The following is a 27,848-nucleotide window of genomic DNA, read 5'->3' as shown; positions in this document are numbered from 1 at the left end:
TTAACACCAAACTTGCATCTTTAAAGGGACAATAAACCCAATTTTTTTTTCCTTTAATGATTCAGATAGAGCATATTATTTTAAGTAACTTTCTAATTTACTTCTATTCTCAATTTTTCTTTGTTCTCTTGCTATCTTTATTTAAAAAGCAGGAATGTAAAGCTTAGGAGCCAGACCATTTATGGTTCAGAACCTGGGTTATGCTTGCTTTTTGGTGGCTAAATGTAGCCACCAATAAGCAAGCGCTATCCAGGGTGCTGTACCTAAAATTGTCTGGCTCCTAAGATTTACATTCCTGCTTTTTAAATAAAGATAGCAAGAGAACTAAGTAAAATTGATAATAGGAGTAAATAAGAAAGTTACTTAAAATGCTGCCCTATCTGAATCATGAAAGAAAAAAATTGGGTTTTGTGTCCCTTTTAAATATCTTAAAGAGACAATATATGCAGGCAAGCAGCTAAGACTTCATTTTATTCAACGATGCAGGAACAACCTTTCACAGCATCTGGGCTCTCTCTCCCACTCCCAACTGGAGTTTGCTTTATTCTGATGTTTTCTTTCGCCAATACAGCGGTATTTGAGTTTTCAGTATATGTTGTGACAAAAACAGCTTTTTCAAATGACAAAATAAAGGCAAAGGGCTATTTATAAACAATATAACACATTCCAGGAGGTAAAATGGACCATTGGGAACACATTTAAGGGTAGGAAATTTTACAGTACAATGTATCTTAAAGGGACATGAAACCCAAAAGTTTTCATTCATGATTCAGACAGAGCATACAATTTTAAACAGTCATTTTACTTCTTTTATCAATTTTTCTTCCTTCAAATGGTATCCTTTATTGAAGGTGCAATAATGCACTACTGGGAGTTAGCTGAACACATTGGTAAACCAATGACAAGAGGCATATATGTACCGCCTCCAATCAGTAGCTAGCTCCCAGCTTCTGAACCTACCTAAGTATGCTTTTCAACAAAGGATACCAAGAGGAAAAAAGCTAATTAGATATACATAAGCAGATTGGAAAGTTGTATAAAATTGTATTCTCTATCTAAAGCATGAAAGAAAATGTTTGGGTTTCATGTCCCTTTAAAGAATCAGTAAACACTGCAGAAAAATTGCAATGTTGCAAGAAAAACAAAAACATACTGGGTGAGTTAGAAAATGTTTGAATGTGGTAACCTTTTTTTTTTTTTGCTGCAATTGTTTTTATAATAGCCAAAATTTACCCAACACTTGCCTTATTTGAAGGAGCCAATCAAGACTTGTTACTGGAGTAGACAAACTTAGCAGCTGTCATTATAGTAGTAAAATATTTGTTTTGCAGCTCCGTATCTGATAACCTCTGCTAAAGCAAGTAAGGGACATATATGTAGCAGGGTTAGGCTTGTGAAGCCTCTCATGTGCACTTTCACTTGTCATAAATGGAAAACTTAATTTTCAGACTTCAATTACAGGCAAAATGAAAGTATATTGCTACCTCCCCTTTAAACATGCATCACCTTGTGATAAACCCAATTGTTACAATAATAGAGGGGGGAGGATCACACATCAGTAGTGTGCTCTATGCTACACCAACATGTGGTACTTTGTTATACCTAGTAGCCAACTAGTAATACACAGTTAGTAGCTGTGTGTGTGTGTTTGATATGTAGATAACTCAGTAGCCCTGGGTAGGGTTTGTAAGCCAGACATGTCTGCAGCCCAACCATGCAGGAGCCCTTGTGTAGTAGTTTGCACCCATGTCACTGGGGGAGTATATATTGGTGAATTCACCACACTAGCCTTCTGCAGTGTGATCAGCTGTACATATACACATATATATATATATATATATATTTCCCTGACTTTGACGCGGAACGTTTCTGCTGCATCTCGGTTTCCGGGGGCAGTGGATGGCAAGTGGGACAGTGTGTGATCGGTTGTCAATGAGCAGGAATCACAACATTGAGCGAGGAATGTGACAGAGCTGGTACTTGACTTGTTGTGAGAGGTGACATCTGGGGACCGTGACACCTGGAACACAGAGGCACCTGGGTAGCAACAGCAGCGCGGACACCTAGAGACCGCCTCCTGGGCACTCAGGCATTGAGTGACCACCCCCCCATAACCACGGCAGTGCCCAGCGAGGTACCCGGAGTGAACCTGTGCGAGCTGCCATGGCCTGCTCCCCACAACCTGCGGGCCTAAGTTCCAGTGAGGAGTGTGGAGAGCTGGGGGAGCTAAGCCTGGAGGACACAGAGGAGGTGGAGCTGCGGCGGGTGTTTGAGCAGGCGGCAAAGCACGTCCAGAACCTGGTGCATGTGGCTAGTACAGAGCAGCTGCTTTATCTGTATGCCAGGTTCAAGCAGGTAATGAGGCTGGCAGCCTGGCACTGTATTGGGGAAAGGGGGGCGGCAGCTGCCTCTGAGATGAATGTGTATCCCCCCATATGCAGTCTTACAAAATAACAACAACATAGTTGGTGAACCTGGTCCATGTGACTATTACAGAGCTGCTAATCTGCCTGTGTGCCAGGTAATCAGGCTGGCACTGTGTAATTTAGGGTCATAGCGCATAAGCTGGCACTACAATTGGTATTGTGTTTGGGGAAATGTGGGGGGGGGGGCAGCTGCCTATGAGATGAATGTGTATCCACCATTTACAGTCTTACAAAATAACAACATAGTTGGTGAACCTGGTCCATGTGACTATTACAGAACTGCTGATCTACCTGTGTGCCAGGTTCAATCAGGTAATCAGGCTGGCACTGTGTAATGTGGGGTCACAGCTTCATTGTGCCTAAGCTGGCACTGCAGTGGGTATTAGGTATGGGGAAGGCAGTTGCCTCTGAGATGAATGTGTATGAATATGCAGTCTTACAACATAATAATAAAATAGTTGGTGAACCTGGTGCATGTGGCTATTACAGAGTTGCTGATCTACCCGTGTGCCAGGGTCAAACAGGTAATAATTAGGCTGGCACTGTGTAATTTAGGGCCACAGCTTTAAAGCTAATAAACTGGCACAGCAGATGGTATTGGGTTTGAGGCAGTGGTGTGAGGGGGTCTGCTTCTGAGATGTTTCTGCATCCTCATATCAGAGCAATTATAAAACTTGACTATTGGTCATTGATAGATGTAGCTGTCACTGAAAACGGTAAATCTTTCCCTGGTGATTCACTTCTATTTATGCTTTGACATTGGGGTCTGGTTCCTGGAATAAGGGGCTGAGGGAAGTGCTATGCCCCTCCCCCCATGTGTCACTGTACCACCCCAAGGCTCAGTGGTGTCAGATGCCCTACATTTGTATGGTAATGACCTTTTTTACAAGTCTAGTGCAGTATTCTCCACAGGTGGAGGCAGTGTAATATTTTTTAATATTATAACATTTTCTTTTCTTTATAAATGCTCTTTAAAGCACAACATTTGCAAAACTTAGCATAAATTGATGGTAATCTGTGCAACAAACATTGAAAAAAATGAGTATCAACTCATTTTAGCTTTATATTAGCTTACATTTTATCTGAGTGGCCAGTAAAATCCACCAGGTGGTGTGCCCATTAAATAGGTCCTGTGGAGAACATTGCTAATGCTCTAATGATATAACTAGGTATTAAAGGGATATGAAACCCCACACTTTTCTTTTATGATTCAGATAGAACATGCAATTTTAAGCAACTTTCTAATTTTCTTCTATTATCAAATTTTCTTTGTTCACTTAGTATTTTTTGTTGAAAAGCAGGGACGTAAGCTTAAGAATGTGCACGTGTTTGAAGCACTATATTGCAGCAGTTTTGCAAGAACATTATCTATTTTCAAGAGCACTAGATGGCAGCACTATTCCCTGCCATTTAGTGCACCAGACACCTATCTCTTCAACAAAGAATAGCATGAAAATTAATCAAATTTGATAATAGAAGTTGGAAACTTTTTTTTTTTTTTTTTAAATGCATGCTCTGTATCACAAAAAAAACTTTTTGAGTTTCTTATCCCTTTCAAAGATAAAGCATCTGCCTGTAATTACCACGCACATGATTTTTGCTTTGTGATCTGAACATACGTGCATACTCCTGAGCCTACCTCATTATGCTGTCATGGAAAGGTGCTATTTTTCAACAAAGCAGATAACTTTCATACCAAAAATAAATAGAATTTTTCTTTAGTTGTACATTCTACATGAATCATGAAAGAGACATTTTGACACTCTTCTTAACCCCAAGGCAGAACCTGGTGTGATCTAAACTGTCATAGCAGAAAGAATGGGATACGTGCAGGAACTGTTAGCATCCACAGTGCATCCAGAGCAAAGTGCTGTTTGAAGAGAACAGTCAATATGGAGCAGCAGTGCATTTATTGTTGACTGGTTCTCTGGGATTTTTTCAACACCGTCCCCCAGCCTTTCCTGGTCTGCAAACTGACGTTCTTAAAGGGACACTGAACCCAAATTTTTTCTTTTGTGATTCAGATAGAGCATGACATTTTAAGCAACTTTCTAATTTACTCCTATTATCAAATTGTCTTTATTCTCTTGGTATCTTTATTTGAAATACAAGAATGTAAGTTTAGATGCCGGCCCATTTTTTGTGAACAACCTAGGTTGTCCTTGCTAATTGGTGGATACATTCATCCACCAATCAAAAACTGCTGTCCAGAGTGCTGAACCAAGAAAAAAAGCTTAGATGTCTTATTTTTCAAATAAAGATAGCAAGAGAACAAAGAAACATTGATAATAGGAGTAACTTAGAAAGTTGCTTAAAATTGCATGCTCTTTCTGAATCACGAAAGAAAAAATTTGGGTTCAGTGTCCCTTTAAGAGAAATGCACCTTTTTGTATTACTACATTTCTACCTTGTGTTGTTAGACCAAGAGAAAAGGAAACCATTATATTCACAAGAGATTTTAAAAACTTAATTTATTTTTTGTCTGCTAATTTGCAACACATTTTTAATCTGCCGCACTGTATTCTAAAACTTTATAAATAGCTTTATTCTCCAGCAACACACGGCACTAGAACTGTTGCTTTAGTGTAACTGCCTTATTTAAACATTTTATTTAAAAATGACCTGCAAAAACATTTTCACTAAAAAAATCTCATTGCATAAAGTGGAGAAAGGTTCTGCCTTTGGGACTATCAACAGCTACTGTGACACACACATATTGCAGAGGATCTCGTGTTCTGTCTGCTATTGGTCCAAAGCAGACATCTTCAAACTTGGCCCTTTTAGAGGTTCTGGAACAACATTTCCCATGATGCTCAGCCTGTTGTTCAAAAACCTCTGGAGGGCCAAGTTTGAGGTTGTCTGGTCCAAAGCGTCTTGTAAATCAACCTCTAGTCACTAACATGGGCCTTTCTGAAGGTTCAACAATTAATTTAAAGCAACATTGTACTGTAAAAAATGTCTCCGCTTTAAAGTGTTCCCAGTGATCCATTTTACCTGCTAGAGAATATTGTATTATTTACAAATAGATTCTCTACCTTTTATTTTGTCATTTGAAACAGCTGATTTTGCCTGTTTAAACCACCACCTATACTGAAAATAGGAATACTTTTGTATTCCCTAAAAGAGAAGCTATGTCTCACCATCAGTATACAGCACCATAGCCATAATGCATAACTTTTATAAAGTGATGTTTGCGTTTTAAGACAGTGCTGTGGGTCCTGTGCTCTAAATAAATTCTTTGTAAACAAGAATCAACATCAGCCCAGTGGGGGTGGAAAAGACTGGGAATTAAATGTTAATTTTAAATTGCTCCCTTTAATTTTCAGCATTTGCTTACAGAGTTTTTTTTCTATATATACAGTTTATAATGGTATATTGTCATCTCAAAGTGTTTAATGTCCCTTTAATCGGGCAACTAACATTTTTATAAAAAATAAAAAACAATCTATAAAACTCTAAATAGCAATCTCTAGTTATGATCTAATGTCTTTATTTTTTTCAGGTAAAAGTGGGAAAATGTACAACTTCCAAACCTGGATTCTTTGATTTTGAGGGCAGAAAAAAATGGTAAGCCAATAAGTTTCACAGTGTAGAGAGGCCATGATGAGTTATTCCACATCCGTACATGTGCCAAATTAAAGGGATATGAAACCCAACAATTTTTCTTTTGGGATCCAGACAGAGAATTACATTTTAAAAATGTTTTCTATTTTTACTTCTATTGTCAAATTAGCTTTGTTCTCATGTTGTTCTTTGTTGAAGAGATACCTAGGTAGGCATCTGGAGCTTTACATGGCAGGAAATAGTGCTGTCATCTAGTTCTCTTGCTAATGGATAACATTCTTGCAAATCTGCTGCCATATTGTGCTGCAAACATGTGCACGCTCCTAAGATTACCCGCCTGGTTTTCAACAAAGGATATAAAGAGAACAAATAACATTTGATAATAGGGGTACATTAGGAAGCTGTTAAGCACTGTTTTCTCTCTTATTCATGAAAGGAAACGTTTGTTTTTTCTGTTCCTTTGCTGGTATAGGCTATACATACTGTATATACAATAGCGTGACTATAACTCATTCTGCATACTGAATACATTTAGTTGTATTTAAAATGTTGCAGACCCTTTTTAAAAGTGTCAAGATTTTATTACCACCCACTGAAGTTAATATTTAATTAATTTGGAGAATTTTTGGAGCAGCCATTCAATGACTGTACTTTTTTCACTACAGAAGTCTTTTGTACATCTAGCTAAGTTACTTCTGGGGGGGGGGGGAGGCAGTGTCTGCTTGATTTGAAACTGTTACTCTAGCATTTACACCTATAAAAAAAACCCTCTGTTTTTTAATGTAATGTTACCCTGTCCTGCTTAAAAAAAAAAGAGCATTGTGAGAACTATTTACAGATAGCGAATAGCAGAGAGTGAACACTGCAAAGTTGCATTACTGAATGGAGCAGACGCACTGCTAACCTCTACAAGCAGCTCAGTCAGACTGGGACGGTGTATCAGTTCCCCTAAATAATAGCATTTGCTTTCGGTTGGTGACCTTAGGATACTTTAATTACTTTTCCTACCATTAAATCATTTCAGGCAATACATACGAGTCCTGGGAGCCAGCAAACCGCTGCTCCTAGAATTGTATTTATGTCACGCAGCTTTTAAGATTATCCAACATATGTTTGTGCATCAACACCCTTGTGTGCTGGCTAAAAATTAGCCAATAACCATTCTTGTTCCTTAGTTTGCTATTAAACAGAATTTTGTACTCCCAAAAAATTATTTCTTCCATTTGAAAGTAAAAAAATGTAGTTTAGGTTGATACTAATACTGTAGTTTTAGCTGTGTGCAGCCTGGTAAATCTCATTGGTCGGTAGGTACTTCCTGCTACTGCTCATTGGCTGATGGGAAGACTGTCAATAGCTCTGCTCTTTAACAAGCCTGACAAGACATGAAAACTAAATAAAAAAACAAATACATTTTAAAATTCTCTTCTTATATGAAACAAAGAAGAAAAAAGGACACTATTAGTTATCATTCTCTGTATTAATATTTACATTTGAACCATCTGTCTGGTACTGCAGCCTCATTTGATCATCCTTGGGATTAATAGCAAAATAACAATTGTTAATGCATTCTGTTCAGTGCTGTCTATTTGCTCTGACATTTTTATGAACTTAACTCTTCTCCCATCTTTCCAGCAAGATATCTGTATAGCTTACCTTTCTCGTGTCCTTTCTCTCTGACACAGGGAAGCTTGGAAAGCCTTGGGAGATTACAGTGTTCAGCAGGCCATGCAAGACTACATTGATACAGTGAAAAAACTGGATCCATCTTGGACCCCAAAGGTATAACACTAAACTACCAGTGTACCTTACAAGCTTAAAGGGACAGTCTAGTCAAAATTATGCTTTCATGAATGAGATAGGGCATGCAATTTTAAACAACTTTCCAATTTACTTTTATTATCAAATTTGCTTTGTTCTTTTGGTATTCTTTGTTGAAAGCTAAATCTAAGTAAGCTCATATGATAATTTCTAAGCCCTTGAAGGCCGCCTCTTATCTCAGTGCATTTTGACTGTTTTTCACAGCTAGATAGCGCTAGTTCATGTGTGCCATATAACATTGTGCTCACTCCTGTGGCGATATATGAGTCAACACTGATTGGCTAAAATGCAAGTCTTTCAAAAGAACTTAGATAAGTGGGCAGTTTGCAGAGGCTTAGATACAAGGTTATCACAGAGGTAAAAAGTATATTAATATCAGTGTTGGTTGTGTAAAACTGGGAAATGGGATTAACCCCTTAACGACCAAGGACGTGCCAGGAACGTCCTACAAAACAACACCCTTAACGACCAAGGACGTTCCTGGCGCGTCCTCTGGGGTTTGAAGCTCTGGAAACGATCCTGATCGCTTCAAGATGCTTCCAGGGTATTGCAGTGATGCCTCAATATTCAGGCAGGCATCTCTGCAATACCCTTTTTACCCCACCAATGCAGAGAGAGCCACTTTGTGGCCCTCTCTGCATCGGTCATCGATGGCCGCAATCGCTGGTGAGTGGGAGCCGACATGGGAGGCGGGTGGGCGGCCATCGATGCATGGCTGATGAAAGAGGGAGGCGGGATCGTGGGCGGGGTAGCCAGGGGCGTGCACGGGGGGTACGGGGCGGGAGCGGGTGGGAACCGCTACATTACAGAAATTTTTTTGAGAGAGGGGGGAGGGAAGTTTTATAAAATGAATCTAAGGGATCTAGGAGGGGGTGGGGGATTGGTCTTTGGGGGGGGGAGCTACACTACAGAAATAAATAAATCAATCATTTTTTTTGTAAACTGGGTACTGGCAGACAGCTGCCAGTACCCAAGATGGCAGACAATAAGGTAGAGGGGGAGGGTTAGAGAGCTGTTTGGGGGGGGGGGGGGATCAGGGAGGTTTGAGGCTAAGGGGGGATTCTACACATCAGCATATGTAAATATGCAAAAAAACATAAACAAAATTAAAAAGATACCTTTTTATTTTAGTACTGGCAGACTTTCTGCCAGTACTTAAGATGGCGGGGACAATTGTGGGGGAGGGAAGAGAGATGTTTAGGAGGGATCAGGGGGTGTTATGTGTCAGGTGGGAAGCTGATCTCTACACTAAAGCTAAAATTAACCCTGCAAGCTCCCTAATTAACCCCATTCACTGCTGGGCATAATTCACGTGTGGTACGCAGCAGCATTTAGCGGCCTTCTAATTACCAAAAAGCAACGCCAAAGCTATATATATCTGAACAAAGGGGATCCCAGAGAAGCATTTACAACCATTTGTGCCATAATTGCACAAGCTGTTTGTAAATGATTTCAGTGAGAAACAATTTTTTTTATTTGATCGCATTTGGCGTTGAAATGGTGGCATGAAATATACCAAAATGGTGGCATGAAATATACCAAAATGGGCCTAGATCAATACTTTGGGTTGTCTACTACACTAAAATTAAGCTAAAATTAACCCTACAAGCTCCCTAATTAACCCCTTCACTGCTGGGCATAATACACGTGTGGTGCGCAGTGGCATTTAACGGCCTTCTAATTACCAAAAAGCAATGCCAAAGCCATATATGTCTGCTATACAAAGGGGATCCCAGAGAATCATTTACAACCATTTGTGCCATAATTGCACAAGCTGTTTGTAAATAATTTTAGTGAGAAACCTAAAGTTTGTGAAAAAGTGAACGCTTTTTTTTATTTGATCGCATTTGGCGGTGAAATGGTGGCATGAAATATACCAAAATGGGCCTAGATCAATACTTTGGGATGTCTTTTCTAAAAAAAAATATATACATGTCAAGGGATATTCAGGGATTCCTGACAGATATCAGCGTTCCAATGTAACTAGCGCTAATTTTGAAAAAAAGTGGTTTGGAAATAGCAAAGTGCTACTTGTATTTATGGCCCTATAACTTGCAAAAAAAGCAAAGCACATGTAAACATTGGGTATTTCTAAACTCAGGACAAAATTTAGAAACTATTTAGCATGGGTGTTTTTTGGTGGTTGTAGATATGTAACAGATTTTGGGGGTCAAAGTTAGAAAAAGTGTGGTTTTTTTTTCCATTTTTGCTCATATTTTATAAAAATGTTTTATAGTAAATTATAAGATATGATGAAAATAATGGTATCTTTAGAAAGTCCATTTAATGGCGAGAAACGGTATATAATATGTGTGGGTACAGTAAATGAGTAAGAGGAAAATTACAGCTAAACACAAAGACCGCAGAAATGTAAAAATAGCCTTGGTCCCAGACGTTCAACAAATGTAAAAGTGCTCTGGTCACGAAGGGGTTAAAGGGATTATCTATCTTTTTAAACATTTTTAAGTAAACTTGTCCCTTTTAAAGGTTGCTGACTGTCTGAATTAAATTTATGATTTAGCTAAAGCATATAATTTTAAGACACTTTTAAATTACAAATTTAATGAAATTTACTTTGTTCTCTTGTTATCCTTTGTTAAAGGGACATAGTCAAAACAAAACTTTCATGATTCGGATAGAGCAGTCGATTTTAAATACGTTTCCAATTTACTTCTGTTTTCAAATTTGCTTAGTTCTCTTTGTATCTTTTATTGAAGAGTAAAACTAGGTAAGCTCATAAGAGCTCAGGAGTGTGCATGTGTCTTTAGTATTCTATAGCAGCTGTGTTTTATAATAACATTATTTGTAGCTTTATTATACAATGTTGCAAGACACGTGCACACTCCTGAGTTATTATGAGCCTACCTAGTTTTACTCTTCAATAAAAGATACCAAGAGAACAAAGCAATTTTGATAACAGAAGTAAATTGGAAACTTGTTTAAAATGTCATGGTGTATCCGAATCATGAAAGTTTAATTTTGACTTTACTGTCCCTTTAAGTGGCGTATCTGAACTATTGTTGATTTGTAAATGTTAACACAAGAAAGTGATTTATTTAGGTTTGTCTTTTGTGTCTATTGTCTAACCTTTTAATAATTGATATAAATGCAATATCTTTGTATCAGACATGTAACCAAACCTTAAAGGGACATTAAACAGTTGGGCACAACTACAATAACTACTCCTACTGTGTCTCCAGCTGTCTTCAGAGCCATTTAAAGAGATAGTAAAGTATTAATTAAAGGGACATAATACTCATATGCTAAATCACGTGATACTGATGCAGTATAACTGTAAAAAGCTGACAGGAAAATATCACCTGAGCATCTCTATGTAAAAAAGGAAGATATTTTACCTCACAATCTCCTCAGCTCAGCAGAGTAAGTTCTCTGTAAAAAGTTATACTCAGCTGCTGCCCAGCTGCAGGTAAAAAAAAATAAAAAATGAAGAAATGAACAGCAGCCAATCGGCATCAGCAGTGCTGAGGCCATGAACTCTTTTACTGTAATCTCATTAGATTTCACTTAACTCTCATGAGATTTCATAGAAAACTTCCTTAAACTGAATAGGGAACTAAGATGAGTGTGCACGTTGCTCACTCCCTTAGCTGTCCCGGGACAGACATACTGATTTGCTGCTTAGAAGTCCTTTACAATGGGAGGTGGCTACTGAGGAACTTTTGAGGTAAAATATTTTTTTCTTTTTTACATAGAGATGTTTAGGTGATATTTTCTAGTCAGCTTTTTACAGCTATGCTGCATTACTTTCAAGTGTTTAAACATTTGGGTATCATGGTCCTTTAAACATTCATGATGCATTTATTGAAACAGGCAAAAAAACAGCTATTCCTATGCATAAATTACAGGCATATCCCCTCTAACCATAGTGCACTATAGATAAAAATATATATATATATATATATATATATATATTAATATATGTGGATTCCAATAGATGATGAAAAGAGTGAGAGCTCTCAAAAAAGAAAAAACTTTAAATAATAATGTCCCAAAATCCTGTTAAAAGCACAGGAGACAATAATGGCAAAATCCCAGCACTATTGTAGAAGGATATGTGTCCCGTAATGAAGTTTAGCAATATAAGGTATGAAGATGTAAAATAGATGCATCTTAGGCATTTTCACACCCTGTGACATCATCGATGCGCATGCACAGATCAGTGACGTTTTCAGCCTTTTGACAGCTGTATTGTGTGCTCTGGGTTAGCGCACATTACATAAAGCGTGAGCTTTTTATTTTTGTAGTGACTTTATTGTTCTATACTATTCCTGTTATGTAAGTTTTTAACTGTGTTTAACCCCCCCCCCCCCAAAAAAAAAACCCACCAAACTAGTAGCATGGTCAGTAGTTACCATTCTGTTGAAGTTGTATCCGGAAGTTTAATGAACCTTTAATTTCTTATAGATTCTTGAAGTATAAAGTTGGGAGCAATGGCTTTTATGATAATATTGATACATATTCATGGGGGTTAAACACTTTTTCCGGAGAGAGCTAAAATAAATTTATCTTGGCTCCCCCTGACAGATACCTGTGAGACAAATGAATTGACAGCAGCGCTCCTCTTTGGGATTTTGGGTAATACCAGTGTTCTCCCCAGGACCTATTTAATGGGCACACCACCTAGCTAATTTTATTCACTACCTGACAAAAATTTAAGCCAATATTAAACTAAAGTTAAGTAATATTACCTTTATTTATTTTTTAATCTTTATTGCACAAATTATCATTAAATCAATTCATGTTGAATTATGCAATTAATGCGTCCTTTGTATAGCTTAAAGGGACACTGAACCCAATTTTTTTCTTTCCTGATTCAGATAGAGCATGACATTTTAAAGGAACACTCAATCAAAATTAAACTTTCATTATTCAGATAGAGCATGCCATTTTAAACAACTTTCCAATTTACTTCCATTAACTAAATGTGCAGTCTTTTTATATTTAAACTTTTTGAGTCACCAGCTCCTACTGAGCATGTGCAAGAATAAGTGTGTCTGCATTTATGAATGACTGATGGCTGTCACATGGTACGTGTCTGCATTTGTGAATGGCTGATGGCTGTCACATGGTACAGGGGGAGTGGAAAAAGACATAACTTTTAAAATAGTCGGAAAAAAAATCTACTACTCATTTGAAGTTCAGACTAAGTGCTATTGCATGGTCTTGTTATCTTGTATTTGTTGATTATGCAAATCTACTGTGTTGACTGGTCCTTTAAGCAACTTTCTAATTTACTCCTATTATCAAATTGTCTTTGTTCTCTTGCTATCTTTATTTGAAAAAGAAGGCATCTAAGCTTTTTTTCTTGGTTCAGACCTCTGGACAGCACTTTTTTTATTTATTTGTGGATGAATTTATCCACCAATCAGCAAGGACAACCCAGGTTGTTCACCAAAAATGGGCCGGCATCTAAACTTGCATTTCAAATAAAGATACCAAGAGAATAAAGAAAATTTGATAATAGGAGTAAATTAGAAAGTTGCCTAAAATTTCATGCTCTATCTGAATCATGAGAGAAACAATTTGGGTTCAGTGTCCCTTTAAATAGCATTTATAAAATAAAAAGAAGAGAATATTATAGTATTGCAAAGTAGTACACTGCCCCCACCCATTTACTTCATAATGCCACCTGGGTGGCAAAATATTTTGAGACCCCTCCCTAAAGGGGACATTGCTCCAGTTGGCAGCACCATATCATATCATTCACTTTATTGCCATTGGGCAGTACTTGAAAAAAAATAATAATCATAAAATGGATGTTTGTTTATCCATCTGGGTGTTTCTGGCCCACACTAGGCCCTTAATCATGAATGATTCAAGCAATTGGTTGTACCAGAGAAGTGGGTAGCATTGCACAAGCGTCTATTCATGCAGTACTGAATATGGGGAAAGAATGCGCCCCACAATTTGCTATCTCAGGCAGACAGTTTCACTACATGTGAACCATGTCCTTCTGATCTCCCCCTATGTGTTTAAATCCTGCAAAAGGGGTAAAGTAAAAAGGTCCCACTCGGGAGCCACAGAGGGTTGAGGAGACAATGGTCAGCAGCACGACCCCTCCGATCGCCAGCTGTGTTCTGCTCAGGCATTGCCCAGCATGCAACTTTTAAGAGGGACTTTTCCTGTGTGTTTAACCCATTTGCATAGGTTTAGCACATAGTGATTTACTGCGATTAGAGAAAAAAAATTTCATAAGCTAACGAATTAGAGCAAGTGATCTTTCCACGGCAATATCCTTTTAATGACTGAGTTTAAATTCACAGTCAAATGTTAAAAAGTGTGTATATATAATTATTTGATTAGGGAGTTTTGAAATTACCATGCTTCTTTTTCAAGTTTGAAATTAAACTCAATATTAATCTCATAGTTCAGATATTCAGTTAGAGCATCCAAATTACAATTTTCAGTTACCTCTGTTATCAAATTCACTTAATTGTTTTGGTATCCTTTGTTCAAAAGCACAAGCAGGTAGGCTCAGGAGCTGCCATGTGTTTAGTGGCTACACACATATGCCTCTTGCCGCTGGTTCCAGATCTGTTTAGCTGGGTCCCAGTAGTGCATTGCTTGTCTAAAGCTGACTTTATGTCAGCGGTTAAAGCCTAGTTACATGTAACAGAGCCATAATAAAATGCTCTTAAAGAGAGTCATTTCTTTATTTCTCTTTAATGGATAGAACATTTATTGGTGTTTGACTATCACATAAAGTAAATATCTTATTTTAGCAGGTTTGTTCTTTTTATACTTTATGCTACATAAACCTTCATTGATGCGGTATTGGATGAAAAGGATAAGGAAATGAGACAGTAAATTATTATTCCTACTGCCTCCGCTAATTTATGGCAGGGTAGGCAGTTCTGTCCTTAGACCGTGATTTAGGAATGTCTCGGCTTGAGCATTGTTGTCAGTTTTTATATTTACATCCTGGCCCAGCGTTTCTCAGCTCTAGTCTTTGGTTCACACCAAGCAGACCAGTATTTCTGTAGCTCTCTGCTACATAGCAAATAGATCATTTGTGTATCAGCTGGTTGGTTGACACATCTGTCCGCAAAGCTAAGGTTTCTTTAACTCTTGCCCTGGGGTATCCTGGGAATTAGCAGAGAAGCACAGTTTACGCTATATGGTTAGATAAAAAGACATTTGTCAGCTATGCATTTGAAACACAAATAACTGAATGAGTTAAACATTTTGTTTCACAACAGAAACTCTATAAGAGCTGTTCCTAATCATATCGAACTTACAGCACATACATGTCTGTTCACTACTGATAGTGCTAATGGGGAAACTCCCATACTATAGATGCAAAGATCGGAGTACTGAAAATTGCACAACGTACATAGTCTGCTCGCTATTGATAGAGCTCTAATAATAGTATTGTTCTATGCCACTACTCCAATACTGTAGTCGTATTAATGTCTTGTCGAACAAGGTAAAGACCTCATGTTTTTTTTTTTCCTTAAAGTGATGGTAAATTATAATCGATTAAAACTTGCCATTACACAGTATAGATGTTTTTGTTTTAAACATTTATAATTAGTACTGCACTGTAATCGTTTTATTTCTTCATTTCCTTTCATATGGCTTTCTGTATGGTAGGGACGTAAAGAGCGTTTCCACCAGTTCTATACGTAATTGTCAATGTACACTCTAGAGGGGTCGTTGCCTTGTGCATGTTTAGATTGTCTTCTCAGATGCTCCAATCTAAACACTGAATCTCAAGATTTGCTTGGAGAATTGAAAGACTGCGTTGTGCAAGAAAATATTGCTTCTAATAATCTTTTTTTATTAAGCAGTTCAGTGAACGAGAGTCCCGATTCACTGTTTACTATGTCATCATTTGGATTCCCTATTATCACGTAATGCGCACGCATTCTCATAATTGTCTTGCGCATGCGTTTAACATATAGAAAAAGACCTCTTAGAGAATAGCGAGCCATATGGCTCTGAAGATGATTGGTTGCCCTAAGGAAATGTCACATTAAAAAAACCTCTTCCTACATATAACCCCCCTTCCCACTTAGCCTGAGTCGGTGTATAATAACAATTTTACAAATGTGAGAATTCACCTGAAACGAACACACATCCTAAATTTAAAAAGGTAACACACTGTATTGCAACGTTTGTAACAACAAAATGTATATAAAGGATCACCTTCTTTATGTCTAGACTATGTTTTTGCTATTACCGATGACGACAAATATGTTTACATAAGAACAAAATATATGTAACCATGTATAAATTTAAGACTTTATGCGTTGTAATATTGTTTTATTTTTCGAAAACTTAATAAAAATATTTAAACAAAAAAAAACCCTCTTGCGCAGAGATTGGCGGTAGCAAAGATGTGAGTAAAACATTTTCACTATCAAACACTTATTTGTAGCAAACTTTGATAAATATTACTATTATAAATGTATGGGAAATCGGTTGTACTATATAATATTTTATTAACAGCACTGAGTTTATCATCACTTTAAGTTTGTAAAGCCTTAATATATCATTTTTGATGCTCTGTGCCTGCAGTTCTAAATGTTTCCACTGGATGGCGATAAATGATCACCAAGCTGCTCAGCTGTTTAATTTGGTGGTCATTTTCTACACCACCCCCCCCCTCTATAGGTGGTTATAAAAAAGTCTATATATTACCACTAATTGAAGTCTAAATATTTACTGACCAGATGTTGTGGCTGGTTAATATGAGAAGATCTCTGTAAAATCCGGCTTACTAAAATATTTTTCTAGGTTTAATGTATCTATGTAATGTCCTCTGTAGTTAGTTGGAGCTTGAGTCAGGAATAAAGTTCCTGGTATTCCTATAAGCAAAGATACAAAAGAGATCATTGCGTCATCTATCTACACATCTAAACATTCAGGCACTGGGGTTCCACTTCCTACGCTGCACGTTGAAACTAATTAGATGACTTTTTCCATTGAAAAAACCCTCAGATGTTCACTGGAGAAAGGGATTTTGCATAAAGCTTTGTGATGCTGATTTGAATATATACCTACCCAGAAATCCTTTGTTATCCAGAAACTCGCGGTTAGGTTTTCTGTAGAAAACGTACTGATTTTAATGACCACCCGGCTACAATTTTAGGCAATATTAAGGTAAAATTAGCAATTATTAAATGTTCAATTTTTACTGCACAAATTATCATTAAATACATTATACAGTTAATTTGTGCTTTGGATAGCAGAAAATGATATATTAAAAAACATTACTTTGTCCCCACCCGGCTACTTCATAGTGCCACCCGGCTGGTAACATTTTCTGTGGAGAACACTGTATACTATGAACACTTGCACATGCTCGGTAATGCTGGTGCCTCAGAAAGTGTGTATATAAAAATATTTTACACGTTTTGATAATAGAAGTTAATTGTTAGTTGTTTTTTTTATGCTCTATGTGAATCATGAAGGTTTTTAATTTTGACTTCAAGGAATAGTCTAATCAAAATTAAACTTTCGTGATTCAGATAGAGCACACAATTTTAAGCAACTTTCTAATTGACTCCTATTATTATTATTTTTTTTCTTCGTTCACTTGGTATTTTTATTTGAAAAAGCAAGAATGTAAGCTTAGGAGCCGGCCCATTTTTGGTTTAGCACATGGGTAGCGCTTGCTGATTGATAGCTATATTTAGACACCAATCAGCAGGTGCTGAACTAAAAAGGGGCAGGCTCCTAAACTTACATGCTTGCTTTTTCAAATAAAGATACCAAGAGAACAAAGAGAAATTGATAATAGGAGTAAATTAAAACATTGCTTTAAATTGCTTCTCTAGCTGTATCATGAAAGTTTAATTTTGTCTAGACTATCCCTTTAAGTTCCCCTTTAGCTAATTAAGCTTTTGGTGAACGCCAAATATACAGTCTTGCCATTCTTCCTATGAGCTCATTGGATTTTTATTGTTAAAAAAAAAATAGATAAAATTGGTGTAGTAATTATACATTTCCTGGCACGTACATATGCTGTATATTTCACTGTGTTGTCTGTCCAATGACACAATTTACATTATCACGAGGGTAAGTGTTGATTCTGATGACAGTGATTTTCTAAACTGGTTCATACCCAAGCAACTATGTAAGAATATTTTCTGTCATGGCTGTAGGGGAAATATGGCAAATCTAGTCACCCTTTTTGTAAAATGTCTAAGATCTCTTGCACAAAGCCATTGCAGATGTCTTCGTTCTTTACAAGACCATTAAACAGTATTAGAGTGTAATATAAAATGTTTGTGTAGTAAAAACAACTTTGCAGTATAATTTCTTTATATTTTTTTTTTGTCCATTTTTCCGGTAATTTAACTTTGAAAATTGCAGTTTTTCTCAATTCCACTGAGTTTCTATAAAGTAATGGGCGCTGCCATGTTGGAACCTGGGTTTTCTCTTTATCTCTTCTGCTGTGGACAACTAGAGACAGATGTATATCGGGCAATAAAATAAACAAGTCTATGTGGAATATAGGATTGTTAAAGTAATTAACAGGAATTCCACACAGCCTTGTTTGCGCAGTCTCTTTTATTGCACACAATTTTGTTTGCACAATCCTTTTTTATATCTCTACCTAATTGTCCTCAACAGGGCAAACAAGATGGCTCTCTAGAGGGGAGAACAGCAGATAGAGGGTACCTTGCACATTTTACCTAAATCTGGCCCTCTGCACCATAGACATTTTTAGAAAATTTGTTATTAAATAGACTTTTGCAATAAGGTGACATTTCCTCCTCTTAGCCAATAGCTGTGTGGGCCAGCTGGCGCCATGCCGGATAGCTAGCATGGCTATTGGCTTAGAGGTGGAAAGTTACCTCATAGCAAAATAGCGTTCTGCCGTGAGCTGCCTGAGGAGCTTAATGCAGCGAATGCCAGACAAATAAAGGAACTTTTAATATTAAGTATTTTATACTTCATGACTGAAAGTTCCCTTTATTTGTTTCACTGTACAGTAGATTTGCATAATAAACAAATGCACGATACAAAGACAAGGCAAGAGCACTTAGTCTGAACTTCAAGTGAGTAGATTTTTTTTTTTTTCTGACAAATTTCAAGGATATATCTATTTCCACTCCTCCTGCATCATGTGACAGCCATCAGCCAATCACAAATGCATATACTTATAATCTGTGAATTGGAACTTTTTTGTCCTTATGTTTGTGAGAATGTAAAAATTCAATACCAAAGGTGCGCTGAGGACTTAGTGCCCAGTGACTCAATATATTACTTAAACAAAGGCAGCAGATTGCATACATTTGCAAATCCATACAAATCTATTCAGATTCCATTAAATGTCATCGGGATGCCTGGAAACTAATTGAATTTAAAAAAAGACGTTTAAGCCTTATATTCCATAGATTTTGATATAATTTGTAAATCAGGCCAAAAGTCTTTGAACATTAAAAAGATATGAAACCCGAAAATATTATTTCATGAATCAGAACAAACCATTTTATACAAGTTTCCAATTTACTTCTATTATCAAATGTACTTCATTATCTTAGTATCCAGCAATGCACTACTGGGAGCTAGCTGAACACATCTGGTGAGCCAGTGACAAGATGCATACATGTGCAGCCACCAATCAGCAGCTTGCTCCCAGGACTGCATTGCTTTTCATGAGCCCCTAGGTATGCTTTTCAACAATGAATACCAAGAGAAAAAGCACTAGCTGATCAATTAAAGTGGAATTTTTACTTTACTGTCCCTTTTTAAGTATATTAAATAAATCGGGTCATGAAAATCTTAGTTTAGCATTCTGATCTAGTATTCTAACCTGTATTATCATTTATAAAAGGAATCCTTATGATACTCTATTAATGAAGTATCTTACCGCTTCAGAAGGAGATGTATTTCCAATATGGTTCGGAATGTGTGCCTTTTAAATTGGTACTTTACAAATAGATGTCAGACCTAGTAGCCAGACAGATAAAGGAGGAACCATTGGTTTTTGTATATAGGTCTATGCAGAATATTTTTAAAACCAACCCCAAAAAAACATAGGAACCAGAGTATAATTCTAGGAGCGATGTCTCTCTGGCACCCAGAATTTGTCAAGCCACGCTGTAAGCAATCTATGTGGATTTATATAGTCCTGAAGGCTAGGATTCTATGGATAAGCAATCTGGGCCAGATTGGCATTTTCTTATAGTCTCATGATAGCATATTAGTCATCACTGGTGGGAATAATACGTCATGTTACTAGAACTTAATTAGAAACATTCTAGAAGTCTTTGGCACAACTCCTCTTCTTATATCTTATATAATCTCCAGGTGGGCAGAGACTAACTTAAAGGGACATACTACTCATATGCTAAATCACTTGAAACTGATGCAGTATAACTGTAAAAAGCTGACAGGAAAATATCACCTGAGCATCTCTATGTAAAAAAGGAAGTTATTTTACCTCACAATCTCTTCAGCTCAGCAGAGTAAGTTCTGTGTAAAAAGTTATACTCAGCTGCAGCCAGCTGAAGGTACAAAAATGAAAAAAAGTGAAGAAATGAACAGCAGCCAATCAGCATCAGCAGTGCTGAGGTCACGAACTCTTTTACTGTGATCTCATGAGATTTGACTTAACTCTCATGAGATTTCATAGTAAGCTTCCTTTACCTGATTGGTGAAATAATATGAGAGTGCACAATGCTCATCCCTTCAGCTGTCCTAGGACAGACACACTAAAATGCTGCTTAGAAATCTTTTACAATGGGAGGTGGCTACTGAGGAACGTTTGAGGTAAAATATCTTTCTTTTTTACATAGAGATGTTCAGGAGATATTTTCTAGTCAGCTTTTTACAGCTATGCTGCATCACTTTCAACTGTTTAAACATTTGGGTATTATGGCCCTTTAATTAGAAACATTCTAGAAGTATTTGGCACAACTCCTCCTCTTCTAAAGAGTCTTATATCATCTCCAGGTGGGCAGAGACTAACTTAACGTCAGTCTTTACTACTAATGTAGTTCTTGTTTTACTGTTTAAGTAGAAGGGATTTTTCACGTTACAATTTTGAGCAGAAATCAGTCTTATTGTAATTAATAAAAAACAAAAAGGCTGCTTTTAGAGGATTTGCAGTAGATGTAGTTGTGATCCATTGGAGCTACAGGCTTCCAATATCACTGCCTATTTAAATGAATAAAAAGGTATAAAGGGAGACAAACATAAGGCTATTATGAAACCAGCCAGGCCTAAAAACTCTTGGTTCTTGGATTATCTCTCAAACTGTCCTTTTCTTAACCACACTTACAAGTCTTTACACAGACTGCATGGTTGTTGGTCATTGTTTTGAAGTACAAGTTCATTGACACAGTGGTTTCTCCTCTTTGTAAGCCTGTAAACCTGTGTGCTTTAACTAAAACATGTCCAGAATTAAATTGTCACTAGCCTTGCATAATTTACATTGTTCCTTATTTCTGCTTTCCTTCCTGACCCTTTTACCTTCTTTTCAAGCATTCCTTTTTATTCTTTAGACTTTGTATTATACCATTTCTTACCAGTTCCTATTTTTTTCCATACCCAGAAGAATATTAAATCTCGGCCATTTCTAAACTTTCATCAGGCATTTCTTAGGATACCATGGCAGATACAAGAGTATCATTCTGATGTTTCTGTTATTTCATCCTTATTCCAATAACTAACTACAAGTACGATTGTTAACGCAGGCTTTGTGTAGGCAGAAACTTTAAGTATATCTGGAAATCATAAGGAAGTTTACTAGATTGACCACCTTGTCTTCCAATCAGGTCTTGGACAGGGACGGAAAGCTTTACAGGCATTATTTATTACATGCAATTTACATTACACTTTCATGATTCAGACAGAGCGTACAGATGATCCAGACATAGTGTACAATTAAAGATTTTTTTTTTTTCCAATTTACTGTTTTTAGCAAATTTACTTTGTTCTGGGGGTATCCTTTGTTAAAACAGCTTATATCTATGACAGCATACTGAAGTAGGCTCAAGAACGTGCACGTGACTTGACCACTATATTTATAACGTTATTGCAAACATTGTTGTAAACACTGCTGCCATATGGAGCTGAAGACATGATCACGCTCCTGAGCCTACCACAGTATGCTGTCATAGAAAGTGAAGATTCAACAAAGGATACTGAGAAAACAAAGTCAGTTTGATCATAGAAGTCACTCAAAGTTTTTTTCACTTTTATGTTCCATTGATATGTGACTTCATTCTTATGGATCATGAGCTCAGAAACAAGGGTTTACCTGTTGCACAATGTTGCAAGGCTAATGCTTGGTCTTCCCTCCTTGGTCTTCCCTCCTTGGTCTTCCCTCCTTGGTCTTCCCTCCTTGGTCTTCCCTCCTTGGTCTTCCCTCCTTGGTCTTCCCTCCTTGGTCTTCCCTCCTTGGTCTTCCTTCCTTGGTCTTCCTTCCTTGGTCTTCTTTCCTTGCCAACACTATGTGCTTTTCTATTACCATGGGGACAATAGGCAGGGAGTTCTCTTTTCTCCATCCTTTCTTTGATAATACCAAACCAGGTATGGCTAATAAGCTATGACAGTAATAAGAGAGAAAACAAGATTTTTATATACTTACAATACATTTCTTCAAAATAATAGGAAATAAAGGCCTCTCATGACCTGCAGTTGCCTAGTCTGTCTGCTAAGTTATTGGTACAGACCCTTTTCTCATTTGTTCTGTAAAGCAAAACCAAAAGAGTAGGGTGTATATAAAAAAGGAGAGTGACACACAAACTCTTTGGAAATTTTTACCACCTAATTTTGAGTTGTGGGCTTATTTACCAGTGATAAGAGAGAGAGATTCCAGCATATTTGCAATCAAGTGCATTCTTTACTTAACCTAGAAAAAATTCATGAGTAATCCACGTACATATTATTCTCATTTGCTAAATAGGTTTCTCAACCATTTATATAGCTAGTTTGTTTTGTGTGTAATTGTGAGGTACATGCTACATTCAGCCTGTAGGTGGCACTGTAACATTGTTCACCCATCCCTTTGCGTTTTGTGTGTGTCAATAAACAAATAGATTTGTACATTTTTTAAGTTACGCCTCCTTTTAAAAGGCAAATTCAATATTGTAATTTAAAATGTTTAAATAGATGTATAAAAAATACAGTATAATTTTAAAAAAAAAGTTAATTTATTTTATTATTCTCAGGCTAATATTTGCTTTGAATTCATAATAGCCTTTATTTAGTCTTTATTGTAATGTCCCTTTTAAATATTATATTTTAGTCTCAGCAGTACAATGATATTGATCCATTAAAAAATGTATTTACGTATGCCTAAAATTAAAAAGGTGGTTTACTGTTGTTTTGATGTTTTTGAGGTTGTTGTTGTGAATGCAATTCAGGAAATTATAATCCGAATATGATTTGTAGTTTATGATTGTGATATTTTTATTAAGCTTGATATGTTTTTTTATTTCAGGCTGATGTGTTTATGACAATGATTCCGAATATTATCTAATTGCAATATTTCATGACAACCAGAATGATTACTTGACTGCTATTAAATAAAAAGGAGTGTGAAATTATTTAGTAAAATAGTTGAATTTCAGAATTAATTAACTCATAAAAGTGAATTTTTGTTTTATGTTAATAGTCCACATGATGGACAATATTTCATGCAAACAATGATTTATAGGATTGTATAAAAATCCAGTCTTGAAGTACATTTATTTCAGTAGACTTTGTTAAACGTATGCACACCAGTGCTAGTGGGTATAATGTAGTCTGATTAAGGGGACGTAAAAGTCAAAATTAATTTTACATGGCTCAGAAAGAGCAGACCCTTTTCAATGTACTTTAAATAGCAATTTTATTTGATCTTTTGGTATACTTTGTTGAAAAGATTACCTAGATAGGTAGGCTCAGGAGTATCGGTTCTTTACTGGGAGCTAGTTTGTGATTTGGTGGCTGCACATGTATACATCTTGTCATTGGCTCACCAGATGTGTTAAGCTAGCTCTTAGTAGTGCATTTTTGCTTTGGAGCCGACTTAAAGAGACATACTACCTATATGCTAAATGACTTGAAAGTGATAACTAGAACATATCACAAAATCTCTATGTAAAAAAGGAAGATCTATTATTTCAAAGTTTCTTCAGCTCACAATAAAAAAGTGCTCTGTGAACAGTTATCCTTCAGCTACTGTCAGCTGCATGTTGAAAAATAAAAACAGCCAATCAGCTTCATAAGTGCTGAGGTCACACTTTACTGTGATCTCATGAGATTTCACTGAATTGCAGAGGGAATTAGCATGGCTGTCCCTGCACGTGCCCAGATGCATGCTCTCTTGCAAGTCCTTAGCCTAGCTTCCTAATTGGCTGCTTAAAGTCCCTTTATGATGGGATGTGGCTACTGAGGACATTTTGAGTTAAATATCTCACGTTTTTACCTAGAGATATTCAGGTGATATTGTTTAGTCAGCTTTTTACATATATGCTGTATCACTTTAAAGTGCTTCAACATTTGGATATCATGTCCCTTTAAACTATGTTTTTAAAGCCTTTCCAGATGTTAAACACATAGTTAAGTGCAAGCCATAATGCAATAAAAATATTTATATACATTACACACATTAGTGCATTTTATTTTTGCATGTTGCCCCTTTAATACAATCATTTTTTAATACGTTTTTTAATGTGGATCCTTCCAACGGTCAACCATGCTCAGTGGAAGCTGAAGATCATATGAAGTGGAATACTAAAAATACTCTGCTACTTGTATCATGTCTAACGTTAAAATTGTATTCTAATCTGTGTAGATTCCAAATAATGTGTTTATAAAGAATGCGCCACAGATTGCTGTGTAATACATCTTATATATTACAATCTATGTAGTCGCACGCGTTTCACTTCCATTTAGGAAAACTAGATGTGCTTCGCCAGGGTAAATAAATCTCCTACACATTTTTGGCAGGATGATATATTTCCTTTACAGGACCTGGGTGAACTAAACCTTTTGAATAGCTATTTCAGTAAAATTGTATTGTTTGAGTCCAATCTGTTAGCTCTTACTATGTTGACAATGAAAGAGAACTTCTGAGCAGAACATTGGCTGCTTGTTTAAAGTGATAGTAAACTCTCCCTTTATAAAATCAGATCTGGAATGTTAGTGATATTTTAGAGGGAATTTAATTCATCAGTTGTAACCAAGATGCGCTTTAACTTACTTTTTAACATAGATATGAAATTCAAATACCCTGCGCTCCACCATCCACTTCAAAAGTCAATTTTTCTGTGAGCTAAAGGTTTGAATTGATCTCCAATTAGTGCTCTGTCTACAACAAAAGTGTCGTATGGGGAGAGCGCTGATTGGACAACAATTCAAACCTTTAGCTAAGAGAAAGATTGACTTTTGAAGTGGGCAGTGAAGCATGGGGAAATTTTAATTTCATATCTATATTAAAAAGTAAGTTACAGCGCATCTCCATTACAATTGATGAATTAAACTCCCTCTAAAATATCACTAACATTTCGAATCTGATTTTAAAAAAGGGAGAGTTAATCCTCACTTTAAAATTTAGGAAATTCACACAGGTAAGGGCATCTGGCAGTAAGTTACGCAATACATGTACATTTTCTATAAACTGCAACATACAGTAACATTATTTTACTAATCCAGAATTTATTTGTATATTATCTTGGAGTGGTTTCTGCTTAGCAAACAAGTGAAATAAACCAAGTGAAAGTCTGAGGAAATAAACTGAGTAACCTGTTATAATGAACGGTAATGACCCTATATACTAGCAAATTGGATATAATTACTGAAATAAATGGACAAAATCATTCATGTAAAAGAGATGCAGTGAATATTTTGCATGAAAAGGTTTAACCCCTTAACATCCGCAATGTACTCTGTACGTCGCTGGTCATTAAGGGATTGTGCAGCTATAATAGCGCAATTTTTTTACCGCACTATTAAACCCTCCCTCCGGAAGGCTTGCTAAAATTAGCGAGGTTTTCGTGCTATTGAAAGTGGTACCCCCATAGAAAGAACAGCGCCGTACAGGATTCATTGCTGGTCATTAAGGGGTTAATTAAAAGTGGTTGGAATTGACAGGAAGTACATGTTTGTGCAGAAAGCCATGCTTGTATGTTAGGAATGAACGAACATGAAACAGCAAATATTCACACATTGTAATTTAAACATTAAAGGGATATGAATTTTCTTTTCTGATTCAGACAGAGCAGACAATTTTTAAAAAAGTCACCAATTTACTTCTATTATCAAATTTGCTTTGTTCATATGATATTCTGTGCTGACGAGATACCTAGGTAGGCATCTAGAGCACTACATGGCTTTTCAATAAAAGATACCAAGAGAACTAAGAACATTTTGATATTAGAAGTAAATTAAAAATTTGTGTAGAATTGCTGCTCTATCTGAATCATGAAAAAAATGGATTTTGTGTCCCTTCAATGGACTGAAGTTTGGAAAAATACGCTTCATTTTGTTACACAGTTACTTAAATCACATTGTCATATCACTTTTTAAAGGGCCATTATAGTCGAAAAATTGTCATGCTCTAATTTGTTAGCGCATGCAATTTTAAGGCTAGCAGCCCTGCACCTCTATGGGGTTAAAAAACGTAGAAGTGTTGCTAGGGACTCTCAGAACTTCTGGTCCGGAGCGGAAACTGCAGCTGAGCCGATCAGCAGCTCTAGTCACACAGCTGGGTTGTGTATCTTGCTCTGCTGATTGGTTAAGCAGCAGTTGCTGCTCAGGACCGGCAGTGCTCTGCGCTTCCTGAGCCGCACTTTATGTGTTTAACACCTTTTGTAGGTTTTAATCACATAGAGGTTCAGGGTTGCTAGTCTTAAAGTTAAGAATTCGAGCATGTCAGATTATTGTTATCCTGACCTGTTACTAACCACAGTGCCGTCTGCTTGTTCATAGGCTCCTAACATCTTTTACACTATCTCTTTCACCTGCTACTCAAAAACTGTTCCTTATTAAACTATACACTTTAAATCCTTTTAGTACGTTGTTACTATTTCCTTATACACCGCTGATAAAGTTACATAAACATATAATGTTTAACTTCTAACTAAAAGCATAAATCACATACATTTTGAAGATATTTTCTGTATTCTTTTTGTTTTCTAAGAAAAGTCTGATCTAACCATAGCAGTGTCCTTTATTCAGTTTAATTAAAGGGCACTGAACCCATATTTTTTCTTTTGTGATTCAGATAGAGCATGAAATTTTAAGCAACTTTCTAATTTACTCCTATTATCAATTTTTTTTTCATTCTCTTGGTATCTTTATTTGAAATGCAAGAATGTAAGTTTAGTTGCCAGCCCATTTTTGGTGAACAACCTGGGTTGTCCTTTCTGATTGGTGGATAAATTTATCCACCCATAAAAAAGTGCTGCCCATAGTACTGAACCAAAAAAAAAGCTTACATGCCTTCTTTTTTAAATAAAGATAGCAAGAGAAGTAAATTAGAAACTTGCTTAAAATGTCATGTCATGCTCTGAATCACGAAAGAAAAAAATTGGGTTCAGTGTCCCTTTAATGGCACTGTGAGAGATAATTGCAATTGCATTTAAATTAGGGGATAAATTATCTCCATAAAGTATGAATGGAACAATTTTATATGTATTTCACTGGCAGTTTATCAATTGGTTTAGTTCTGCATTTTTTTACATTTGAGAATAGCACACATATCCACACACTGTTCTTTAAAATGTGACCTATAAATGTTTGCTTTCACTTTTTTAAATGTTGCTAATCTTATGAAAATCTCAAATCTATAAACTTTTTTTTACATTTTGTTTTAAATAGATGTTCCTGTGCTAAATAAACCAATTTTTTTCTGTGGGACTAGTCCCTGTCAGCCATTGAGCTGCTGAGTCCCAGGACTGAGTTGTTGGTTAAAATTTAATAGCTTTTACTTTTTTTAATATGTTTTGTAAAATGTTTGTGCTGCTTTTTGATAAACCTGTTCAAAAAAATGTCAGCGCCGTTTCCCTTTAATATTAGAATTTACATAATCAATCAAAAAGAAAAATAATTAATGAAATTCATAATTTTAAT

General features: G+C 36.4%; 1 protein-coding gene across 1 annotated transcript in view; it reads left to right on the top strand.

Moving 5' to 3' along the window:
- Positions 1–1,896: 1,896 nt before the first annotated feature.
- Positions 1,897–27,848, top strand: part of ACBD6 (acyl-CoA binding domain containing 6) — an 83,250-nt gene continuing 57,298 nt past the window's right edge. The window contains exons 1-3 of the mRNA XM_053693943.1: positions 1,897–2,355; positions 5,929–5,993; positions 7,673–7,769. Coding sequence (XP_053549918.1) covers positions 2,164–2,355; positions 5,929–5,993; positions 7,673–7,769 — 354 coding nt within the window. The 5' untranslated portion in view covers positions 1,897–2,163. The remainder of the gene's footprint in view (positions 2,356–5,928; positions 5,994–7,672; positions 7,770–27,848) is intronic.

This window comes from Bombina bombina, chromosome 10, assembly GCF_027579735.1.
Source record: "Bombina bombina isolate aBomBom1 chromosome 10, aBomBom1.pri, whole genome shotgun sequence".
NCBI lineage: Eukaryota > Metazoa > Chordata > Amphibia > Anura > Bombinatoridae > Bombina > Bombina bombina.
This window is presented reverse-complemented; position numbering and strand designations above follow the sequence as displayed.